This window comes from Pseudorca crassidens, chromosome 8, assembly GCF_039906515.1.
Source record: "Pseudorca crassidens isolate mPseCra1 chromosome 8, mPseCra1.hap1, whole genome shotgun sequence".
Lineage (NCBI taxonomy): Eukaryota > Metazoa > Chordata > Mammalia > Artiodactyla > Delphinidae > Pseudorca > Pseudorca crassidens.
In genome coordinates this window covers 93,205,791-93,229,140 of record NC_090303.1, presented here as the reverse complement: position 1 = coordinate 93,229,140, position 23,350 = coordinate 93,205,791, and the positions used below count along the sequence as shown (strand labels likewise).

The window sequence follows — 23,350 nt, the reverse complement described above, 5'->3', positions numbered from 1 at the left end:
CATTGACTTTGTAGATCACTTTGGGTAGTATGAACATTTTAACAATATTAATTCTTCCCATGCATAAACACAGGATATCTTTCCATGTACTTTGCAACCTTTTCCATTTTTTTCATCAGTGTCGTATAATTTTCAGTGCGTAGATCTTTTACCTCCTTAGTTAAATTTATCCTTAAGTAGTTTATTCTCTTTGATGCTATTGTAAATGGGATTGATTTCTTTTTCAGATAATCTGTTGTTAGTACGTAGGAATACAACTGATTTTTTATGTTGATTTTCTATCCTGCAACTTTAATGAATTCATTAATTAGTTCTAACAGTTTTTTTTTGTGAGTCCTTAGGATTTTGCATATATAAGATCATATGCTCTGCAAACAGAGGTATTTTTACTTCTTCCTTTCCCATTTGGATGCCCATTATTTCCTTTTCTTGTCTAATTGCTCTGGCTAGGACTTCTGGCATTATGCTGAATAAAAGCGACAAGAGTGAGCATTCTTGTCTTGTTACTGATCTTAGACAGAAAACTGTCAGCTTCTCACTGTTGGTTATGGTGTTAGCTGTGAGTTTGTCATATACTATGGCCTTTATCATGTTGAGGTACATTCCTTCTATACCGAGTTTGTTGAGAGTGTTTATCATGAAAGGAAGTTGAATTTTGTCAAATGCTTTTTCTGCATGTATTGAGATAATTATAGGATTTTTTATTCTTCATTCTGTTAATGTGGTGTATCATGTTTATTGATTTGTATATGTTGAACCATCTTGCATCCCAGAGAGCAGTGGTTTCTTTTAAATATGGCCTGTGATTAGATGTAGATCTAGAATTAGAATCCAGTTTTTCCACATGTAAAGGAAGCTCTCTGAGAAAGAAACTTCCAAGTACAGGGATGGACTTTTTCATTGTAGTCTTAAGTCTTAATAATCACCATTCACTATTTAATTTAACCTGGTCTTAGAATGAGACTAGATCGAACACTAACTTACCCTGATTCCTATTTTAATGTCCATTTGATTTATACCTCTGGGTCTCAGGCTCCTGAGATTTAAATGCAGCTTGGTGTTGAAAGCCCTTCCACCTTCCCAAGACAACTCTTCTCAGTTTCCACCATATTTATATATTTAACTGCTTTGACTGTTTAATTACTTAATGCAACAACCACGGTTTACTTTTCTCACTGCTTCATCAGCCAAGAAGCTCCCTGATTACCCGAAACTCCCCTTTACCTTCCACTTTGCTGTAGAAATAGTTAGCTTACAGTCTCAAGACCTCTATGCCCAAAGCATAAAACTGCTTTCCTCTTCAGCACTAGAGAGGAGCAACTCCCTGTTCTTTTTAGTAAAATTTCTCTTTTTTTGCTCAATAATTGATATTCATTTAAAAAAAGAATATGGAAGATACAGAAAGACTAAAGGAAGAAAAAAATCACCCATAATCCCACCATTGGAAGAAAACCACTATTAATATCGGGGCTATTTCTTTATATTCTTTCTCTCTTTTTTTTTGTTTTTCTTCTGGGTACATGAATTTTTTTATTGCAATATAATTCACACGTCATAAAATTCATCCTTTTATTAAAGTATGTGATTCAATGGTTTTAGTACATTCACAGAGTTGTGCAACCATCACCATCGTCTAATTTCAGAACATTTTCATCAGCCCCAAAAGAAACTCCATACCTACCAGCAGTCACTTCCTTCTCCCCTCCTTCAGCCCCTGGCAACCACTAATCTACTTTCTGTCTGTATGGATGGGGCAGATGAATTTGTACATAATTATATAGGGAGTCCTTACACTCTTTCTTAATAAAGAAACCCTCATCTTACCAAAAGCTGCCAGTTCGTAGGTACACTTGAAAGTTTAAATACACTATACTTAAGATTGCCTCTACCACTATTCAACTCACACAACTTATTTCTTGTACATCAAATCTCTTCCGGAAGTCAGCATTTCCAACAATTTTATACAGAAAAAATGAGTTTAAAAAATGTTTTATCACGAGTTTAGATCACCTTTGCATGTGCTTCATGTGCTTCTAGCTAATGTATTCTACATACCAGCTCATCTCCAGCCCCAGTGGAACAGCCGTGATCTCCTCAGACCCCAGTGCACACAGCTCAGCCTCATAACTGTCACTTTAAGTGACTGTCATCAAAAAATTGTGTCAAATGCAGTTTGGGGAAAACTATCAAAATCTATGCCTATGTTATATTAGTCTCTTTTTAGATGAAATTGACTCTTTTGTCTTGTTTTCTGACCTTGTACCAGGGCCTCACGCCCTGACCTTGTTTTCTGACCTTGTACCAGGGCCTCACGCCATGCCTGGCACACACGAACAAATCCATAAATATTTTTGCAAGAACCAGTAGAAGTCGGCCCTCGCTTCCTATTCACCATCTCTGCTTCATGCATCTCTCCTGTCTCTGTGTCTTTGACCCAGGGTATTAGCATGGCCCCAGAACAGATTACAAATGCACAACTGCCTTGCTGAATGGTATGGTGTTATTGGCCGTGACTCTGATCTACACTGATTAGAAACACCCAGTTACAGCCAACTTATCAGTCGGGACACATGCCTCTTTCCGTGACCAGAGCAACAGTAATGTATGCCATTCACTCATCCATTCATCAGACGTTTATCAAGGTCGTACTGTATATCAGGCACTGAGCTGGAAGTCAAGACTACGGAAATTAAAAAGACCCAATAAAGACAGAAACAGAAGCGCAGTGAAGTGTGCAATAGAAACAATGATGCTGCGAGACCACCTGGAGGCCTCAGGTTGGACACACTTTGAGAATCACAATCAGAGCACAACTGTCGATGAGAAATTAATAAGCATATTAATGAGAAATTTTAAATATACCTAAAGCACTGAAGACTTATTTTCCTGTGCGTTTAGGTTATATAAATGATAGTTAATGATAGTGGCTGACGTCTACTGAGCACCTGCTACGTGTCAGGCACTGCGCTAAGTGCATCTCCTCTCTGAGCAGAAGCTGAGGTGGATGAATGGAGTTGGGGGGGAGAGGGGGTACCACTTGCTCCTGGGTTTGCATGTGGCTGGTTTCAAGGCAAGATAAGCCACACTGAGAAAAGTTCAAAAGATAATTAAACCAGTTAGAAAGCAAAACAGCACTGGGACTGAAGCTGGGTTTCAGAGCCAATTTCCAAGAGGTAATTTCATCATCCTAGAACATCAGACGTGAATTCCATTTTCAGCTATGCAAATTCCAAAAGAATAATACCTCACATTTGCATAATGCTTGATGCTTTTCAAAGTACTTTCCCAGTTATTAATCTAGAGGAAGCTTTATTACTACCGGAGACATAAATTGAAATTCTGTTCAAACTGAAGTTCTCCATTATTTTTTCCACTTTCCCCTCAAAAACCAGAGCTGCCTAAATTCAGGTGCTTTTGATGGAGTGGGTAACTTTAATAAGTTTTGCCGACAGGGTGAATATGCACAAATAGAACATATTGTGGGGCCTTCCATCCAGCCTTCGATCAAGCCAGACTTCAGAAAACCTCCTGTTGAATTAACTAAATCATGGGAGGTTACTCCCAGTTTAAATTTGAGATTCCCCCAGGGTCTCAGACTTTGTGGCACTGCACACACTGCGTTCGTTGGAATCCATTCCCTTCCATCAAATATTAGAAAATGAGGAAATTAGTTCCACCACTTTGCCCTTAAACCTATAGAAATCCCTGTCAATGACATTCTACGAAGTGGCCCACGTTGCCAGACAGCTCCTGTATCTTTTTTTGTTTTTAATGTCATCAGACCCAAGAGGCTGCATCTGCTGTAAATGCAACCTGGGGAGAGGATCTTAGAAAAACGAGGTGAGAAGATAGGATGGGGGTGCAAGGAGCTACTTCTCCCCAAACCTTTCCAATTTGTTGCTTTTTCCATCTCTTTCAAACTTAATTACGTGTAGCGTTCTCAGCCACTGAATCACCAGTCTTTCCTGACACCTCCATCTCGTGCATTTGAGCAAAAGATTAACCTGGCTGTTTGCTTTCAATTCTGAAGCTGTGTTAATACTCAACTCCCTCTAGATTAGAGGGGAAGAAAAACACACTCCCACATACCCCACCCCGGCTCCAGCAGGGCTCCACGGCTGCTATTCCTGTGACAATGTCACAGTCATTGGAACATGCTGGCTGCACTTACCACTTCAGGAGAACCAAGAGGACCACTGACAGGGCTACCATCACCATGGGGCCACTGGCTTCCAGTCTGAGGAACCCCAAGACTTCCATTGTTCCTCAGAGACCCTAGAGGGGTGGTCCTCCAGAGGAAAGGGTGGGGCTGGTCCCCCTGCAGTTACAGGAACCACGATCTGCAGATGAAAGATTTAGGCAACCAAGAAAACATCACATCAAGTGGGTCCCTGAAATGTGCTCTTTCTCAGAAGTGTCTTCTTATAAAGAGGAAGGAAGAGGAGGGAAAAACAAAGGGTTTCAGTGTAAGGCAGTGAATCAGCAACTTTATTTTCTTGATGACTGTACAGTCAATAAACATTTACATTAACTTCCCCAGGAAGCAGCAGCAGAACTGGCTCCCTGTTTGCTGGGAAAGAAAATGGTTGCAACCATAGATTTCTGCTGTGACAAGTAGTCCTTAAAGAAAGACCCCTCGGGCTTCCCTGGTGGCACAGTGGTGGAGAGTCCACCTGCCAATGCAGGGGACGCGGGTTCGTGCCCCGGTCCGGGAAGATCCCACGTGCCGCGGAGCGGCTGGGCCCGTGAGCCATGGCTGCTGAGCCTGCGCGTCCGGAGCCTGTGCTCCGCAACGGGAGAGGCCACAACAGTGAGAGGCCCGCGAACCGCAAAAAAAAAAAAAAAAAAAGAAAGACTCCTCTTTTAAAAAATTAATTTGTAATTAAATGATGATATGGGTGAGGAGACTGAATGTCCCAGAAAAATTTGAGGCCAGACATCAGCCTGATGAAGAATGCTGGCTGCACTGAGGATATCCATCCCATTAAGTTTATTCATTCCTGGGGTCCACTGACACCTGTGGGTTCAGTGGGGTCCCTGGTGACTGCCTGTTGGGACAGACTGAAGATCTTGCCTCGGGTCAGCCCTCTCATCATGAGTTGGAGGATTTCTTAAATGTCTAATAGCATATCCATTGGCTCATGTATGGGTCCTTTGTTCTAGCTCTGAGCTTATCTAAGGTAGACAGAATTATTTTTTGCTTATTGGTCAGCGTATGATACCTTTAGTAACTGGAAGGGTGTTTCAGAGAGGAAATCATTCACTCACCATGACACTCATTTGTTTATTCACCACGTATGGGGGCCAGGCTCTGTGCTGAGTCTACAGAGTTTGGAAAATAGAAGTACTAGACTCTGGAGAACTTTCTCTGGGGAGAGACAGACAATAGACAGGTAGACAAAGAAATAAGTAATAGCAAGTTGAGAACGGTGCTGTGAAGGTTGTGAACATGGGGCTGTGACTGGGAATGACTGGGGTAACCCATTAAGAGAGTGTGGGAGGAAATCTGTCCGAGGAGGAAAGCTTGAAGCTGAGAGTCTCAGGTGAGGAGGAGACCTTGCGGTAAAGAGCCGTGGGCAAAGCCTTCGGGCCAAAAAGTGTGACAAGATAAAGGCTCTAGGGCTTCCCTGGTGGCGCAGTGGTTGAGAGTCCGCCTGCCGATGCAGGGGACACGGGTTTGTGCCCCGGTCCAGGAGGATCCCACATGCCGCGGAGCGGCTGTGCCCGTGAGCCATGGCCGCTGAGCCTGTGGAGCCTGTGCTCCGCAACGGGAGAGGCCACAACAGTGAGAGGCCCGCGTACCACAAAAAAAAAAAAAAAAAAAAAAAATTAAAAAAAAAAAAGATAAAGGCTCTAAGGTGGGGAAGAAGTCCCCGCGTTGTGGGAACCTGAGAGAGTCCAGTGGGCCAGCTGGGGGAGCAACTGGGGGAGGTGGAGACATCGACAGAGAGCAGACAGCTCAGGGCCACAGTGAGAAGCCTGGGCTTCATTTGATGTGCAACTTAGCAGTTTAGTGTGGTCGTATTTCTTCTCCTTTTTTTTTTTTAAATAAATTTATTTATTTATTTATTTGTGGCTGCGTTGGGTCTTCGTCGCTGCACGCGGGCTATCTCTAGCTGCGGCAAGCGGAGGCTACTCTTCGTTGCAGTGCATGGGCTTCTCATTGCAGTGGCTTCTCTTGTTGCGGAGCATGGGCTCCAGGCGCGCGGGCTTCAGTAGTTGTGGCTCGCGAGCTCTGGAGCGCAGGCTCAGTAGTTGTGGCGCACGGGCTTAGTTGCTCTGCGGGATGTGGGATCTTCCTGGACCAGGGCTTGAACCCATGTCCCCTGTATTGGCAGGCAGATTCTTAACCACTGCGCCACCAGGGAAGTTCAATGTGGTCGTATTTCTGTTTGTTAGAGTTGTTCTGGCTCCACGTGAAGAATTCATTGAAGGAAAAGCAGGAAGGCACTTGGAAGACTATTTCGTTCATCCCGAGATGAGGCTGCTCACACTAGAATAGGGATGGGAGGCAGAAAGAAGTAGAGGAATTAGATATCTATTCTGGGATTGACTCTGCAGAATTTCCTGGTGGATTGGCTGCAGAAGGGAGGGAAGGAGGTGGCACGTCTGACCCCCCAGGTTCCTGACTTGAGGGAGCACCATTCACTGAGATGAGGAAGGCTGGGGAAAGATGTGGTATTGTTGGGAAGATCAAAAGCTGGGTTTTGCAGAAACAGACTCACAGACATAGAGAACAGACTTGTGGTTGCCAGGGGGGAGGGGGAGAGGGAGAGGGATGGACTGGGAGTTTGAAGTTGGTAGATGCAAACTATTACATTTAGAATGGATAAACAACAAGGTCCTAATATATAGCACAGGGAACTATATTCAATATCCTGTGATAAATCATAATGGAAAAGAATACAAAAAAAAGTGTGTATGTGTATAAATGAGTCACTTTGTTGTACAGCAGAGATTGGTACAACATTGTAAATCAACTACACTTCAATTTAAAAAAAAGAAAACATCAAAAGAAGAAAAAAAATTGGGAAGAGTGAAAAATGTTCAACAGTAGGGACAAAGTGATATTAATTATGATGTATCTACTTCAAGGGCTATGATACCAAAGGCCAATGGCAACATAAACAACTCAAATTATAATCACAAATAAAAAAATAGAAAAAAATGCTATGTGCATAAAAGTTGAATTTTGGTCCTGTTAAGTTTGAGATGCCTGGGATGCATCAGAGTGGAGCTGTCAAGTCACAGAGGAATCTCAGCTGGAAATGTAAGTAATAATAATGAATAATGACAATACCATTTATGAAGTACTTACTATGTGCGAGTTACTATTCTAAGAACATCCAGATATGTTAGCTCATTTAATCCTCATAAATCACTCTATGAAGTAACGCTTATTATTAACCCTATTTTAGAGAAGTAGAAACTGAGGCGTGGGATGTATGACTCTAAAGCCCATACTCTTTTTTTTTTTTTTTTTTTTTCGGTACGCGGGCCTCTCACTGTTGTGGCCTCTCCCGTTGCAGAGCACAGGCTCCGGACGCGCAGGCTCAGCAGCCATGGCTCACGGGCCCAGCCGCTCCGCGGCATGTGGGATCTTCCCGGACCGGGGCACGAACCTGTGTCCCCTGCATTGGCAGGCGGACTCTCAACCACTGCGCCACCAGGGAAGCCCTAAAGCCCATACTCTTAATCAAAAGGTTATATTCAAACGTAGAAGGCACCAAAACGCAAATGGTAGTTAAATCCAGAGGCCTAGATGAGCCACAAATAAGGGAGTGAACCACACAAGTATCAAGTACCTTCCAAGCACCTTCCCCTTTCTCTAACCATTTGCCCTGACTCCCTATTTTGCATCTCTACTTAGATGTCCCCCAACAGCTGCATCACATCTGGACCAGTGCCCCATGCTCCAGCTCAGCCCTTTAGGACTTCCTGTCCTCTCTCCATATTCCATGTCTCTTTTGTCCCATATGATCAGTACCATACTGAGATGTTAACGGATCTGTGTGTCCTCCTCACAAAACCAAGCTGTGCTTCCACAAGGGCCGTCAGAAATATGGTGCTTTCAGCCACAGGCACCACTGTGTGGGATGTGGGAGGATCAAGAGCTGGCGTGGTTCATCATGGCCACAGATTCAGAGAGTTGGAAGAACCTCGGATATTACTTAGACCAATGTCTGTAACAGAAAGATGCTCAGGAAAAGAAATGAAGGTTCCAAGGTGAAATGAAAGTGAGAAATGCTGGTGTGAGCATTGATACGTAAGTTTATTTACTCAAGACCTCTCAGAAACTTGAACCTGCCGATGTGCATGGGAACTCTCCGAGAGGGGGGTGCAGAGAACAGCATTCCCCAAGTGCATTCGACCACAGGATCCCTCTTAAGGGACATTTATGAACAGCCCAGATGTTGTGCTTTTAGGAAAGTGGTTGGAAAGTCTGTTGACCAAGCCCATGGTGACCTCTTATTTACAGAGGGGGAAACAAAAACCCAGAAAGGGAAAGTGATGGTACAAAGTCCCACAGCTGCCTGGTGATAGAGCCCAGGGCCCTCATCTTCCTTTTCAGGATCTGCATCTAGAATGTACTCCTCCCGTCCCGCCGTGGACCTGTGGGCCTAGCACAGGCCCTGCCTGCTTCACGGAGACGGCTTTGATGCTGGCCACCAGCTCAGAGATGTCCTAAGGGGTGACTACCTCCCCTAGTGACATCAATTTCGCACATTCACTCCTCCGACTAATATTGTTGGAACCCTTTTTGTGTGATTTGTGATTTGTGGAAGCTGTAAATGCCGTGGAGAGATAATCACCCCCATTCTACACTCGCCTCAGAGCAGAGATAATACAGTGAATTGTGGACAGTAAGTGAACTGGGATGGAGTGGAAGGGTCAAATATGAGAGGTTTTAAGGCTTTTCATCAGGAGAATAATGTGATTAAGGATGTATCACAATTTCGGTATCTGTGACACAATGCAGGGACACGCTGGTTGGGATTTTTCCAGGATGGGAGCAGACTGTTGCCATGATATTTACCATAATTAAATATTAGGCCTTTATTCTCTGGATTTTTTTTTATAAATTTATTTATTTTAATTTTTGGCTGCATTGAGTCTTCGTTGCAGTGCGTGGGCTTCTCATTGCAGTGGCTTCTCTTGCTGTGGAGCACAGGCTGTAGACGCGTGGGCTTCAGTAGTTGTGGCACACAGGCTCAGTAGTTGTGGCTCGTGGGCTCTAAAGCGCAGGCTCAGTAGTTGTGGCGCATGGGCTTAGTTGCTCCGCGGCATGTGGGATCTTCCCGGACCAGGGCTCGAAACTGTGTCCCCTGCATTGGCAGGTGGATTCTCAACCACTGGTCCACCAGGGAAGAAAATATCTCTGGATATTTTCTTTTCAATATATATCTATTAAAAAAACCAACTCTACAGAACTGTATAGGAAATAGCCTATAATCCCAACTCCCAGAGACAAACTCTTAGCATGCAGTTAGCATATGCCCTCTCCTATCTTTTTCTATGCATATGCAAGCACAGGTGTATTTTTAGTTTTTATGAAAACAAGATCATCATATCCATGCCATCTACAACTGGCCTTTTCATTCTCCGTATGGCGAATATCTTTCCATGTTCATACCCAGAGATATACATCATTTGCTTCTCGGGATTCCCCTGGTTGGATGTGTTGTAATTCATGTAGCCCATCCTCTGTTGAATGACATTCAAGCTGTTTGCAAGTTTTCCCAACGACAAACGAGGCTTCAGCGAACATCCTTACGCATATCACTGTGGCCTTGCTTGAGTATAGCCCAAGCAACATTCTCAAAAGTGGAATTTCAAAAATGCAAGTAGGTGCTACCCTCTGCAGAGACAGTCAGCTTCCCTCCCCCGAGCTGTGTACTGAGGTTTTCCCTGCTCCATGGGACACTCCACAGAGCTTACCCTTCTGTCTCAACCCACTCCAAGTCTAGCTCTTTTTTCTCCTACTTCCAGGCAGACGCCTCCCCCAGAGTTGAGTCAACTGTTTTGACTTAAGTCTCGTGTTTCTTTTTAAAGCTTTCACTCCATAAATTCTGTGGTATTTCCTCCATGTTCCCTGTGTTTAAAAACTGCCTGTGTGGATGCTTTCCTCCTCTGCGGAAGCTTCCCACCTGGCCTGCACGAAGCCCCACGTCTCTGACGAGGTTTGAGGCCTCAGAGCGTGTTCCCTCTGCCCTGCAGGACCCCGAGGGAAAGGACAACAGTGTTTCCTCAGCACTGTAGACGGTCAAGGAATATTGACCTATAACCTTGTTTCAGCCTCATAGCAACCCTGGGCAGTAGGTGAGCAGGACTTTTCATTCCTGGGTCCCAAGTGGGAAAAAAGAGTTCAGAGATGTTACAAGACTGTCAGAAATCGTACATTTCATAAATCCTAGAGGCCGACGAACTCAAACCCTAATCTTCTGGCTTTAAACCCAATGGTTTATCCACTAAAGCTAAAGCCACATCTTGGTTTAAATATTCATAGTTCACCCAGCAGCCCACAGTTGTGATATAGCTTGCTTCCGCTCCTGGGATGCAGAGCTGCTGCAGTTAAGGAAGACAAAGTGATGGTGCAGGCCTGCCGGCTGCTTTATCTCCACGGAGAAGCTACTGGGGCCCCTTTGGAAGGTGGGAAACCTCAGCTAGCCCCAGTGCAGCCCAGTCTCCTCAACGTCATCCAGTATCTTAGGGACTCCCTGTCCAGTTTCTGAGAACAGGGGTCGGATTCAGAGGCTCCTCCACTCTTCATTCCATCACTTAGCACACACGCATTGGACAGTCAGTAGGCACTTGGCACCAGGAGTGGAATCCCAACGTATAAGGCCTCACGTTCCAGGTGTTGCTTCCAAGGAACTCAGCTTCCAGGATAGGGAAGCAGACTGGTAAACACCTACATGCTGTCAGTGTTACAGGGACTGTGACATAAATAGACAGGGCACAGAGGGGGCAAAAATAGGAGGAAGGAGACTTTTAAAGGCTTTGAACAGATGACATCTGAGCTTAGACTGGACCGATGACCATGCAGATGAGAGTAGGACAGATGTGCTTGGGAGAGGGCGCACGTCTAGGGCTTGCCTGAGGGCATCGGAGGCTGGGGGTGAGTGGAGGGGACAGATGCTCAGAGGCCAGGTCAGGCAAGGCAGTGTGGACCACACACTTTATCCTAGGAAGCCAGGGTAGGACCAAAAATTGAGTGCAACCTGATTGGATTTTTAGGAATACTCCTTAGAAGGCAGATTGGGTGGGTTACAGCTGAGATGGGAGACCAGCGAAGAGGCACTGGTCTAGGTAAGAGAGGATGGTCTGAATGAAATAGTAGATGTGGAAATGGGGAAGAGAGGACTGGGAGGGCAGAATCAAGAGTATTTGGTTATTGGGCGTGGTGGTAAAGGATTGCTGAAGATAACTCCCCAATTTCTGGCTCCTTGGATGGAGCCCATATGGTGCCGTACAACACAATAAGGACTTGGGGGAAGGAATGAGTGGAGGGAAGTGACTGTGACTTCAGTGGTGAGCAAGCGGAGCACGAGGCCCCTGGTGGCCACACAGGTCAGGACGCGCCGGAGGACTCCAGACCCTGGAGCGGTCAGGAGAGAAACCTGAACTAGAGAAGGAGTTTTATTTTCGTAGTGGGTCACAGAAAGAACAGTAACGAGAGCAGCCTTGCAGGGGAGGGGCCAAGAGGGGCCTGAAAAGAGGTGGAGGAAGGATGATCTGGGAGACAGCAGCAGAACCAGCAGAGGGACCCTATTTTAGTGCTTAAAGATACAGCCTTTTGTTTTCAAAAGTCCTGGATTCAAATCCAACCGCTTCAGCTCTCTAGCTCGGATGCTCTTGGGAGGCTGCTTAACCTTTTGGAGCCTGTTTCTCATTTGCGAAGTGGGGATAACTGTACATACTTCCCAGGGCTGTTGTGAGGAAAACAAGGTACCGTGGAGATGCTTCGTGGAGCCCTGACACGTGGGAAGCACTCGTACACATGGTCTGCGATCGTTTCCACCAAAGCCACGGGGGGACTGTTGAAAGAAATAGGAAATGGCCACAGGTGTGAATGTTACAGAAAAACCAGGTGAGGTGCTTACCGAAGTACCTTCGGATTCAGCAATTTTGATCATTACCACCACTCCCAGGGTGGCTTTGGTGGAGTGGTGGGTGTAGAGACAGAACTAGAGAAAAGCAAATTTGAAAAGGACTGACTCACACTTCTCTGTCCATCTCTGTGGCCCCATGGCTGAGACGTGGGGGAAGACACAGGTTTGGACCAGCTAGCATAGAATTTCCAGGTGCCATTCTTTGTGTGACCCACGTGAAGTCAGAACATCTCCTGCATTAGGGCACGGCCGCCATCTGTGTGTGTCTCCCTCCTGAGATAAGGACAGAACTATCTCTTCTCTTCAAGGTTGCTATGGAGACATGGATGGGTTTGTAAACAGTTTAAAGGTCTACATCAAATTTTGATTTTGTATTGGTTATGAGAGCAGGGACCATATTTTCTGTATCATTATACAGCCATGCTGCCTGTCACATTGCAATCTCATACACTGACTTGGCTTTAAATTAACACCCATAGGCTGATCCCTCTCCAATCTATTCTCTCCAGCCCAGTTCTCATTCCTGAGCTTCAGACTAATATATCCAGCCGCCCACTGGACCTCTTCTCACAGGTATCCTGCAGATGCTACAGACTCGCAGTGTCTAGAACTGGCCTCATCAGCACAGCCTCCTTCCTCCATTAACCTCGTCCTTGTCCCGAGTTCCTCATCTTAGTGAATTGTACCTCCTTCCCCCCAGCGCCCAAGTCAGGAATTTGGGCTCATCCTTGCCTCTTCCTTCTCTCCCAGCCCCTCCCCACCTCCACATTCATTAATCACCAAACCCTATTGGTCCTGCCTACTGAGTCTCTTCCATTTCTCACTACTACTCCCTTTATCCATTCATTCTTTCATTCATTCCACTTCATTTCACTCGCTCAATAAATATACCGGCATCAACTCAGTGTTAGCTACTGTTCTAGGCAGAGGGGCAGCAAACAAGCTAGGTTTCTGATCTCAGAGAGCTTGTATCTGGAGATCCACCCAAATCGCAGCACTATGATCTCTCACTAGATTGCAACTGTCTCTTAGCAGCCTCCCTGCCTCTCGTTCATTCATCAACATTTATTTGCTGAGTTTGTGCTCGGTGCCTGGCACTGTGCTGGGGGTGCCTGAAAAATGCAGAGGAGACCAGCTTGCCTGGGAGGCACTGGGCAAGGGAAATGTGAGACTGGATGGTGGAGGAGGAGAGGTGGGGGTCAGAGCACCTAAGACCTGGTGGGCTATGTGCAAAATGTACTACTTCCTTCCCAAAGGAAGGGGGAGCCATTGAAGGAAGGGCTTTAAGCAGGAGAGTGACGTGATGCTATTTACGCCAACTGTATCTCAACTGGTCTCATTATTAAAATGAGTATGGAGCTCATCAGATAATAGTCTAACCTCCACATGTCAACATCGCCCAGGTCCCCAGTCACACAGTGGGGATGTTGAGGCAGTGCCACCACCCGGACCTTGGCTGTGGGCGTCATTGAGAGGCAGGATCCGGACTTGTCGACCACAGGCTGCTCTTGATATTGCTAATCAGACATGGCCCATCCCATTTCCTTCACATCGCAGCCTGTCAATATGTGTCACCCATGATCTCAGCTTGTCCGATATTCGCACTTTCTAAATTGTCATCGAATCTCTCGAGGCACTGCTCGTGGCAGAGTGTGGCTACATGTGGACAATCAGGCATCCTTCTGCTTGTGAAGCGGAGAGTCAGCAGATGGCTTGACTGCCTTAAGGCAAGTCTTGGAGCTGCCTTAAGGCAAGCTAGTGTCTGGAACAGCCATTTTTCACCTCTTAGCCACAGGGGGTGGGGCAGGCATGGTGGAGACAGACGACATGCCCAGAAAGAAGAATCCAGCATCCGCAGGGTTTTGACAGCAGACTGCAATCAGTTCAGGGATCAGGGAGAAAGTGGATCTAGCCTCCACAATGATGGAGTGCTGACATCTGACCAAGTTTTCCCAACTCCTTCCAGGAGGCTGAGGCTACCTCCCGAGCCCCAGCTGCTAGCTGGGGTCCTGCTCTAAATTTACTGCCAGAGCCTGCCTGCAGTTCCATGAGATCATTGGTGCCATCCATCCACGTGTGATGCTCATCTAGACCCAACTAGACAAGACTTGTCCACCCAACTAGACCCTCTTAGACTGTAGGGCTGCTTGAATCAAGCCTCAAGTCTCCACATGCCAGTGGACAATGTGAGCCAAAAACATTTGCTCTGTCTGAAGAAGTCAACCTTGTACCTTGAACATTTTGTCAAGCCTCTGCTTCTACTGGTCCCAGCTCCCTCCCTGTCTGCACTGGTCTGTGTACTGGAGTCCCAGCTTGCCTTGTACCTGTGCCTGCCTGAGTTATGACAAGCCCTGTGTCATCTTATATCCTCACCCTCCTATAACAGGCCAGACTCCTTCCTGTGCATTTTCAGGACCCAGGCTAGATGTCACCTCCTCAAGGAAGTCCTCCAGGACCACCCATGATGATGACTTCTGTGTCCTGCTAAAGCACCCCAAGCTTTCTCCACTGAGGTTGCCTGACTAATTGCATGTCTACCCTCTAGATGTAAATGTTTTGAGAAGAGAGACCTTTTCTGATTCAACAATGTATTTTCAGCGGCCAGGAGAAAGCCTGTCTGTCACTCAATAGGTATTCACGGAATGTTTGTTGAATGAATAAATGCACTTCTGCCTGTGTTTCAGGTAGTAACCACCAGATGGCAATAGTGTTCTTTGGGTCATGAAGGTACGTGGTCATGCTCTTTCTGCAAGAACACCTGAAAATCAACTGAGATTTGTTCCCATAATCCAAGCACTTGGTTAATTTTCTATAAAATATATCAGTTTATTGGAAAAAACCCACAAAATCATTTCTAAAGCTAGACTTTATAATAAAGATATAAAAAAGGAAAGGAAGAGATACAGAGAAAGCACCGTTGAGTCCTTGAGTCCTTCGTACCATTCTCCACTTGATCTAAGTATGGGACTATTTATCAAGACCCAAGAGTATCCATTTGGACTCCTAAGCATTTGAAGTTTCTGCAGCCAGCCGGACACCCTTGTGGCTGCCTGTACCTGTTCCGGGTTCACTGGCTCTAATTTGACTTGCTTATCTTATCAGGGTTTTACCAGTAGACCAGTTTGGCTGGAGCAGAGGGTTCACGAAGAAGGCTAGGAGATAAGGTTGGAGCCGTAGGGAGGGGCCGGCGGGAGGAGGCCTCTGGGTACCAGGATGAGTGTGAACTTTACCCTGCACGCAACAGAGATTCTTGTGGCGTGTGCACGTGCGGGCGTGCGTGCACACGTGTGTGTGTGTGTATGTGTGTGAGTGAAAGGGCGGTGGAATGGGGAGGGAGGGAGGGACATGTACCAGATGGTGTTGAGAAGGATGGACGGGGGGCAAGGGAGACCACTGGGAGATTGCTGCGGTGACCTGGTGAGTAGAGCTGAGGCAGGAGACAAGTGGAGAACAGGGCTGGTGGACACCTGGGTGGGTTCAGGAGATGCTCCATAGGCAGAACACCTGGAGGATTCGACAACGGATTGGGAAGGAGAGCGAGAGAAGAGAGCCTGGGCAAGAGCCCCACCTTTGATTAGAGCCTGACTTGGTGCAAATTAGAAAAAGGCATGGCTTCCCCAGGAGACTTTACTTCCGCCTGCTGGACAATTGTCTCGTCTAGCAAGCTCCCGGGTGACCAGCACCCCTGGACTCAGTTATTCCGTGCCCGCCACGCTCCACAGCAGCCCTGCGAGGCACACTCCAAGGTTCCCAGCCTGGATGAAGGAGACATGGGTGGCGTTTCTGAAAGAAATGGGGAAGATGGAGGGTGGGCCGTTTTTAAGGGAAGGAGCATCTCGAGTTTCCTATGTCTCTAGTGCAGCGGTTCTCAAACTTGAGTGGACGTCAGACATACGTGGGAGGGCTTTTAAAACACAGACGACCGGGCCTCCCCTCCCCCCATCACTTTCTGATTCTGTAGGGCTGGGCTGGGGTCTGAGAATTTGCATTTCTATCAAATTCCCAGGTGACGCTGCTGCTGCTGGTCTGGGACGGGCTCTTTGAGAATAGAGCTTTTGGCCCCTAGCTCTGCGTTAAAAGCACCACGGGAGATTTTCTTTCATGCTAAAGTCAGAGCCCTACCCAAACCACCAGAATCCCATCCCGCTGGAAGAACTCTCCCAGAGGGTTTTCCGTCCACCTACACAGTAGATTCAGACAGCACCTCTGGGGACACCGCAGGTCTGAAGTGCTGCTGTATTTGAGCGGCAGCGTATTAGCAATTCTTTGGTTTTCGTTTATGAATTTCCCCCATTTTGTCTCTAATGCCCTCCTTTTTCCCTCAGGAAAGGCCTCAGCTTTCCCTCTTTCCCTGACAGGTGTACTAAACTGGCCGGAATTGCCCAATCCTCCCTAAGGATCAACGTGAACTATTTCAAACTAGGTTCTTTCACAATGAACACTTGTCACTTTGTTTTTCCTAGCTCTTATTCCAGAAATTTCTATTCTGCATTTCCTGTGGGTGGGTCATGCCTGCTCACCTGCTTAGTAGGTGCTACCTCTCCCCCTCCTGCCTGCTACTACGTGACCTCCTCCTGCCACAGCCCTGGTTTCACCCCACTCTTTGGATGACATCTGTCTTCTCTCCCAGTAGGACTATTTGCGGCTCTGCGGGAGCTAAGAGAAGATCTGTGTCCTTTCTCTCAATATGCTAGTGGGAAGATGGAGGAACAGAAGGTGTGTGTGGGATAGAAGTAAATATGGGTCTGAAATTCCACATAATTACATAATAGAGAGGTATTGCCAAGGTAAATTAATAAGAAAACAGTTGGATGCTGTTTACCAACAAAACCAATTTGGGGTGTGTTAGTCTCTGCTTTTTCTTTGTCGAATGAGCCACGAATTAGCAGAATGCACATCAGAAGAGGCACCCTCTTCGTGGAGTGACCGAATTATCCTGCCTGCTTGGTCAGGCTACCTAGCAGCTAGGAGAATTGCCTGAGCGCTGCATGGGAACCTCTCTGCCCACGGGCTTCTTTGCTGAACATCTTCCCATCTGTCTGTCTCCTTTTCATGCATGCCCTGTCCTCCCATCTGTCCTGCTCCCTCTGCTACTTTCACAGCCACGGAAGGGCAAAGCCAGGTTCTCATCTCAAACCCACAATCCTAACGTCTGCCTGAAACTCACAGCCCATTACATGAAACACCTGGATGGCAACACTGAGATTCAAGTCACACTAATTGTCAGTATCATGAAGACACCTCTCCTTCTCCCAACAAGTTATGTGAATTGGCCAAGCCAGTTTGAATTTGAGACAGGACTTGGGCTCCAAGCTGAGGTCAGGAGAGCCAAGCATGGCATCGTCCGTTAGGAAACACTCTGGAACACCCATGAGGTGAGAGGCTCAGGGACAGGGGCTGGGAGAGGAGGGTGGATGAGGAAAATGCCTGGGGAGCTCGCCGCTCGGTGACCCAGGATGTCAGACCCCAGTCAAGACCACAGGAGGCAGTGTCTGTGTGAGGACTCCAGGTCAGATCTCTTTTGGGCATGAATCACCATCTTTGGAAAAGTCTGGAAAATCACAATCTTTGGAAAACCAAACGGGGACTCCAGGCACCTAGTCTAACCTTCCACCTTCATAGCATCCCTGGAAGCTGTTGGTCTCTGCTTGAATTCCCCCAATTCTAGGGAACTCGGTTCCAGCAAAGCCACCCTTCTCTTGTTACACAGCTTCAGAACCTGCGTCTAACTTCCCCACCTGTACTAGGACTCCACATCTGTTCTTTTATCGGATAGTGACAACCATCCTGGGGTTTAGGCAGGGCCAGAGAGTGCCCGCTTGACCAAGCAGGTATTTTCCAGCTTGGTCAGGTTCAGTGAACTTTGGCAAAGGCAAGACTAGAAATTGGGCCACGTGCCCCCTGGCCCGACAGTGCTTTCATCACACGGCTCCGCCATCATGTTGAGAGCAGTTGGAGTCCAGCTTCCTGAATCTGACGTGAACCCACCATCCAACCTTCCCAGCAAACCTGAGGGAGAACGTGAGAGCTGGAGCGCTGTGCTTCAGGCTTTCCTCTCCACGGAGAACAGACCGATTGCCCAGGCCGTGGCCCGAGTGGATGGAGAAGGGAGCTGAGGGAAGGAAGGAAGCCTGCTCTTCACAATGCTACCGAGAGATGGACTCAGAGACTGCTTTCCTCTTAGAGGATTCGTCTGTAGTGAAGGGTTGCCGTGTTCCATCCAGGGCAGGCAGGGAGGGGTGGTGGTGCGGCGGGAGGGAGGCATTCAAGCCACACGGACAATCCAGTAGAAACACTATCCACAGGGGGCTAGACAGAGAGATGGAAGCTGGACCACACCGACAGACCGGGGGCGAAGACTTTGCTCCCGGAGAAGAGAGAGAGCATAGGACCTGGAGGCTCCCACTTTGCCCTCGCCTCCTGCATCCCAGCTACCTTCGAGACTGGGTCCCAAATGTCATAACTCCCCATCTTGAAAACTTTTCCAGAAGCTCTAAGCAGTCCAGTGAGCAGTAAATTTTCCTCAGCCCCTTCAGCAGAAGCATTTTTTCTTGGCGGCCAGCCCTGTGGTGGTGTGGAATGACTTACACAAGAGGGGAACGATAAGATGCCTCCAAGGTGGGTGGTCAAACATATCCCAAAAGGACATCATTGGCCCAATGCTGGAAGGTGTCCAGAATACCACATATTAGAAGGACTGGATATGAAAAATCCATGCCTTGTCCTCCAACAAAACGGCTCCTCCTCAGAAGATTAACCGAGTGACCCATCACGTTCTTTGCAGACGTTCAAAGCACTTTGGCTGACGTAGGATGTCCATTTTTCATGGGAAGCTGATCAGGTGCCATGTTACTCGTGCAGGAGCATTGAGGATCTCCATCCTTTCCCCCAAAGAAAGGGAGTGGGAATGTGGAGAAATGTTATATTCTACTTCCACTCCTTTTGTGACCCTCCTACTCATTTTGAAACCTGTCTCTAAGAACAGTGCTGTCTTTACTGAGACCTGATCCACAGAATGCAACACAGGGCAAAAAGACATGTTTTTGCATGTACTTACGGAGAAAACAAAGGAAATTTTCTTCCTTATGTTTTGTCTGAAGTTCTTAAAAATCTAGCTTGAATATGTATTACTTTTGAAATGGAAAAAAAAATCTTCTAGAAAAACTTCTGATTTGGGCTGCAAGCATCTGATAGGAGGATAACTTCATGGAAGGTGTTTATTCCATCTGAGTCTGAGAAGCTCACCCTGGCAGCGTGGGGTCCATATCACCTCCCTGTGCTCGTGCATATTTGCTCAGTAGGAATTCAGCCTTGGCCACAAAGTGTACAACATTTCAACCTAATTATCTTTGCTTCAGAAAGAGCTTCCATCTAGCCTTTTATGGTGTGATGGAAAAAGAGAGCTCTTTTAACATTCCTATACACTGCGGCTTTTCAAGGATGGTGATTAGAAATATACATAAGACACTGAATTTCCACCTGTGGAAGACAATTCTATGGCAGGAATTCCAGTTGTGTCAAGGTCAGCACTTGAGAACCTTGACTTTGGGAGCTGGAAGCCACTGAGCCCCAGACTTATGACCATCCCCATGTCTCAACCACCTGTTCTTGGCACGTTCCTGTAATTTACGAGATGCAATTGCTCTAAAGGGTACAGGCCAGGAAGTGCAGGATTGAAATATTCCACCTGGCCAGACACTGTTGTGTGGACTAACTTAAGGCTTTGCTCATTTTAAAGAGGATATTTCTCATTCATGATAGAGAACTTTCCATGCCATCTGAAGTATTATAAAGCAGTCAGTCCTGCTTGAAATGCTCAGAAAATGTCCCTCACCAAAGGTCATTTGCTGTTTCTATCTTCAGGGTTAACTACTCCTGTGGTTCTTGTCAGAGTGAAAAAGTCCTTTTCCTTTTTTCTTCTTTCCCTTATTTTTTTCTTTTAACAATTACTTCTCGAGTCTATAGACCACGCCTAGATTTTCCTTCTGGAAGTGAGTTCCATAGTTCCAAGAGCTTCAATCATGCCAGGGGACCACATCTAGTCCAGAATCATCAATAACAGAGAGATTCAGTCTCCTAAGATGTTGGTCTTTTCAAAGACTGGCGAAAAGAGCCTGCCCATGCCATTCTGTCCTCCTCTGATGGGGCTCATTCGGCTGCCGGAGAAGCTGTGGGGCACAGCTCTCTTTTGACACATCCATTCAGAACAGGCACCACCGTCACCTGCAACCTACCTTTTGCTCGTGAATCTTAGACCCTTTGGAAACATCTGTCCACCACAGATGGGACTCATTATCCAAGGTGACAAAGAGTGACGTATGTGCAGAGTATATATAGATTTGTGCCCCGCATAGGCAAGAAATAATGTTTCACCTGTGAAAGGAGATATTAAGAAATCTCAATATCCTTTAGGCTGAATCCAGTCGAAAAGCTTGTTCTTTCAAATTCTACTTACTTGCATTAGAGTTAAATCTGAGTGAGCTCAGTCCTTTGATTTTGCTTTTCAGACTGATGTGTGTGTGCGTATAGATAGAATCGTAAAGACACCAAACTTTTCTTTAGGGAGACAGTGAAATCGACATAGGTTTCAGAAACACCTAATTCCTTGAAGTGGACCCAGACTAACTGGTGTCGTTTGGGTATGTGTGGTAGTGTTGGTTTTGATGGTTGTTATGATTTGCTTTTAAATATTTATTTGTGAAATATAAGTCTTGCTGAGATTGAAATCTGTTAGGGAGAAGTGACTACTGCTTTTGCTGCTGCTTAATGGAACTGTTGAATCTTCTTGGAAAACAGAAAGATTCCTTTATATAAACAAGTCATTCTAGTGAAGTATAAAATCACAATTCTAGAAAACGCACTGCTACCCCTTCTCAGGCTGCAGCTACGTTCTACAGATGTGTCACTCTAGATTACAGTCTCTGTGTTTAATCAGCTACAAAAAATATGCATGACTCTAAAAATGCTGAGAAATTAGAGTCTATCTCATTAAAATGACAAGCATTTGGTTGAAAAACTGAAAAAAATATCATCAATACCATCGGGACATTTACAGATTCCTTTTCCGTTGATCCATCCCCGTGGTTAATACGCTACCTGTTAACGTAAAAATGCTCAGTCCCTGTTCCATTCTGTCTTCCTGGTGGACTGGTCTGATTTTCTGTCAGAATGAGGATTTAGAATGTTAATTTTCATTCAGTAAAAAAAGACTAAATCTGAGCTTTGAAGTCTGCAGAACATCAAACGTGTACAAGGGCTTTGAATGACCACTTTCCCACAAGTGATGAATTTGCACCCTATAGACATGAGCTGTGATGGGCAAGGGCGTGGGGACCCCATGTCTGGGGACTTGTTGGGAGAGCACACCCTTTCCTACCTCTAATGTATGTGGGTAAACTATTCTTTTTTTTTTTTTTTTTTTTTGTGGTACGCGGGCCTCTCACTGTTGTGGCCTCTCCCGTTGCGGAGCACAGGCTCCGGACGCGCAGGCCCAGCGGCCATGGCCCAGGGGCCCAGCCGCTCCGCGGCACGTGGGATCCTCCCGGACCGGGGCACGAACCCGCGTCCCCTGCATCAGCAGGCGGACTCTCAACCACTGCGCCACCAGGGAAGCCCAGGTAAACTATTCTTACCTGTAAATGTTCTAGTGCACTCGGTCAGCTAATCCAATCAACAAGCATTGTTTTCACTGAGACCTGGAACACTGTTCCATCTGCAGCCAAAGACCCTTCCCATAGTAGATGGGAAGGGATGTGGATGAGGATAGGATGGTACCAATAGGAAAGGCATCATCAATTATTTAAACGACAGATTACTGAGTGTCTAGTACGTATCGGGCACTGTACTGGGATTACAAAGACACAGCCTCTGCCCTTGAGACGCTCGCGGACTAGGAGGGGAGACAGGTGTGTAAATAGACTCAATGTGGAAAGAACAATGATGGAGACAAAAAAGAGGCACGTTGGGCTTCCCTGGTGGCGCAGTGGTTGAGAGTCCGCCTGCCAATGCAGGGGACACGGGTTCGTGCCCCGGTCTAGGAAGATCCCACATGCCGAGGAGCGGCTGGGCCCATGGTCCATGGCCGCTGAGCCTGCGCGTCCGGAGCCTGTGCTCCGCAGCGGGAGAGGCCACAACAGTGAGAGGCCCGTGTACCAAAAAAAAAAAAAAAAAGAGGCACGTTCCCAGCGTGAGCAGAGCTGACTCCTAATAACCCTTGACCAGATGTCAGTGGGGCGGAGGGATCTCTGGGAAAGGGGTCAGTGGTGCCCTGGAGCTGGTTCGAACCAGCTCACGAGGACCGATCGTTAAATGTTCAGTCTTGCAAGCTGGTTGTGAAACGTGATCATTATTAACATTTAAATTATATTCTTTTACAATTAAATAAATCACATTAAAAGCAAAGGTAACAAATACTAGAAATATATTACTCCCTAATTATTTTCCTACATTTTACTATTATCTATGCCTTGAGGTTTTTTAGGGCTATTGTTAAGTATATGGTGGAAATACTGTCTAATGGTTGCTACTTTTCCCAACTTCACGTCATGTTAGTTTGTTTTTTTTTTTAATATTTACTGATGTATTTATTTTTGGCTGCATTGGGTCTTAGTTGCAGCATGTGGGATCTTTGCAGCACGTGGGCTTCTCTCTAGTTGCGGCGCGAGGGCTTAGTTGCCCCACGGCATGTGGGATCTTAGTTCCCCGACCAGGGATTGAACCCTCGTCCCCTGCATTGGAAGACGGATTCTTAACCACTGGACCACCAGGAAAGTCCCACGTCATGTTAGTCTGAAATCTGCCGTGGTGGTAGTATTTACACCAGAAGAGTCACAAATGCTATAGATCAGGGATGATTTCCTCCCCAGAAGGCCATTTACCAGCAGGCAAGGACAAGGCCACAGAAGATAAAGTCCTCCAAGCTGTGCAGAGATCTGCGAACAGAACGCAGCAGGGAGCAGGGATCGAGAGGCCAAATCCCCCGTGACCTTGCAGGCCACCTTGAGGAGCTGGGGCTGGGGGCTTCAAAGGACGTTAGGAGGGGGTGATCACCCTCGCACAAGCGGGGAGTGTTGTCTGGCTGGAGGCCGGCCGAACTAGAGCCTACCGCGCTAGATGGACTCGCTCACCGTGCAGGACGCACATTCTGTGAGAAAAGGTGACTAGTGCAGCTTCCAACATGCTGAGTTTGCGATGTCTGGTCTTTGAGAACGGGGGGAGATTGTCCAGCAGACAACTGG

General features: G+C 46.7%; 1 protein-coding gene across 2 annotated transcripts in view; it reads right to left on the bottom strand.

Moving 5' to 3' along the window:
* The window catches only part of TBXAS1 (thromboxane A synthase 1), a 149,991-nt gene extending 145,577 nt beyond the window's left edge, over positions 1–4,414 (bottom strand). For both annotated transcript variants that reach the window (XM_067747185.1, XM_067747184.1), the window contains exon 1: positions 4,172–4,414. In XM_067747185.1, coding sequence (XP_067603286.1) covers positions 4,172–4,260 — 89 coding nt within the window. In that variant the 5' untranslated portion in view covers positions 4,261–4,414. The remainder of the gene's footprint in view (positions 1–4,171) is intronic.
* Positions 4,415–23,350: the final 18,936 nt, after the last annotated feature.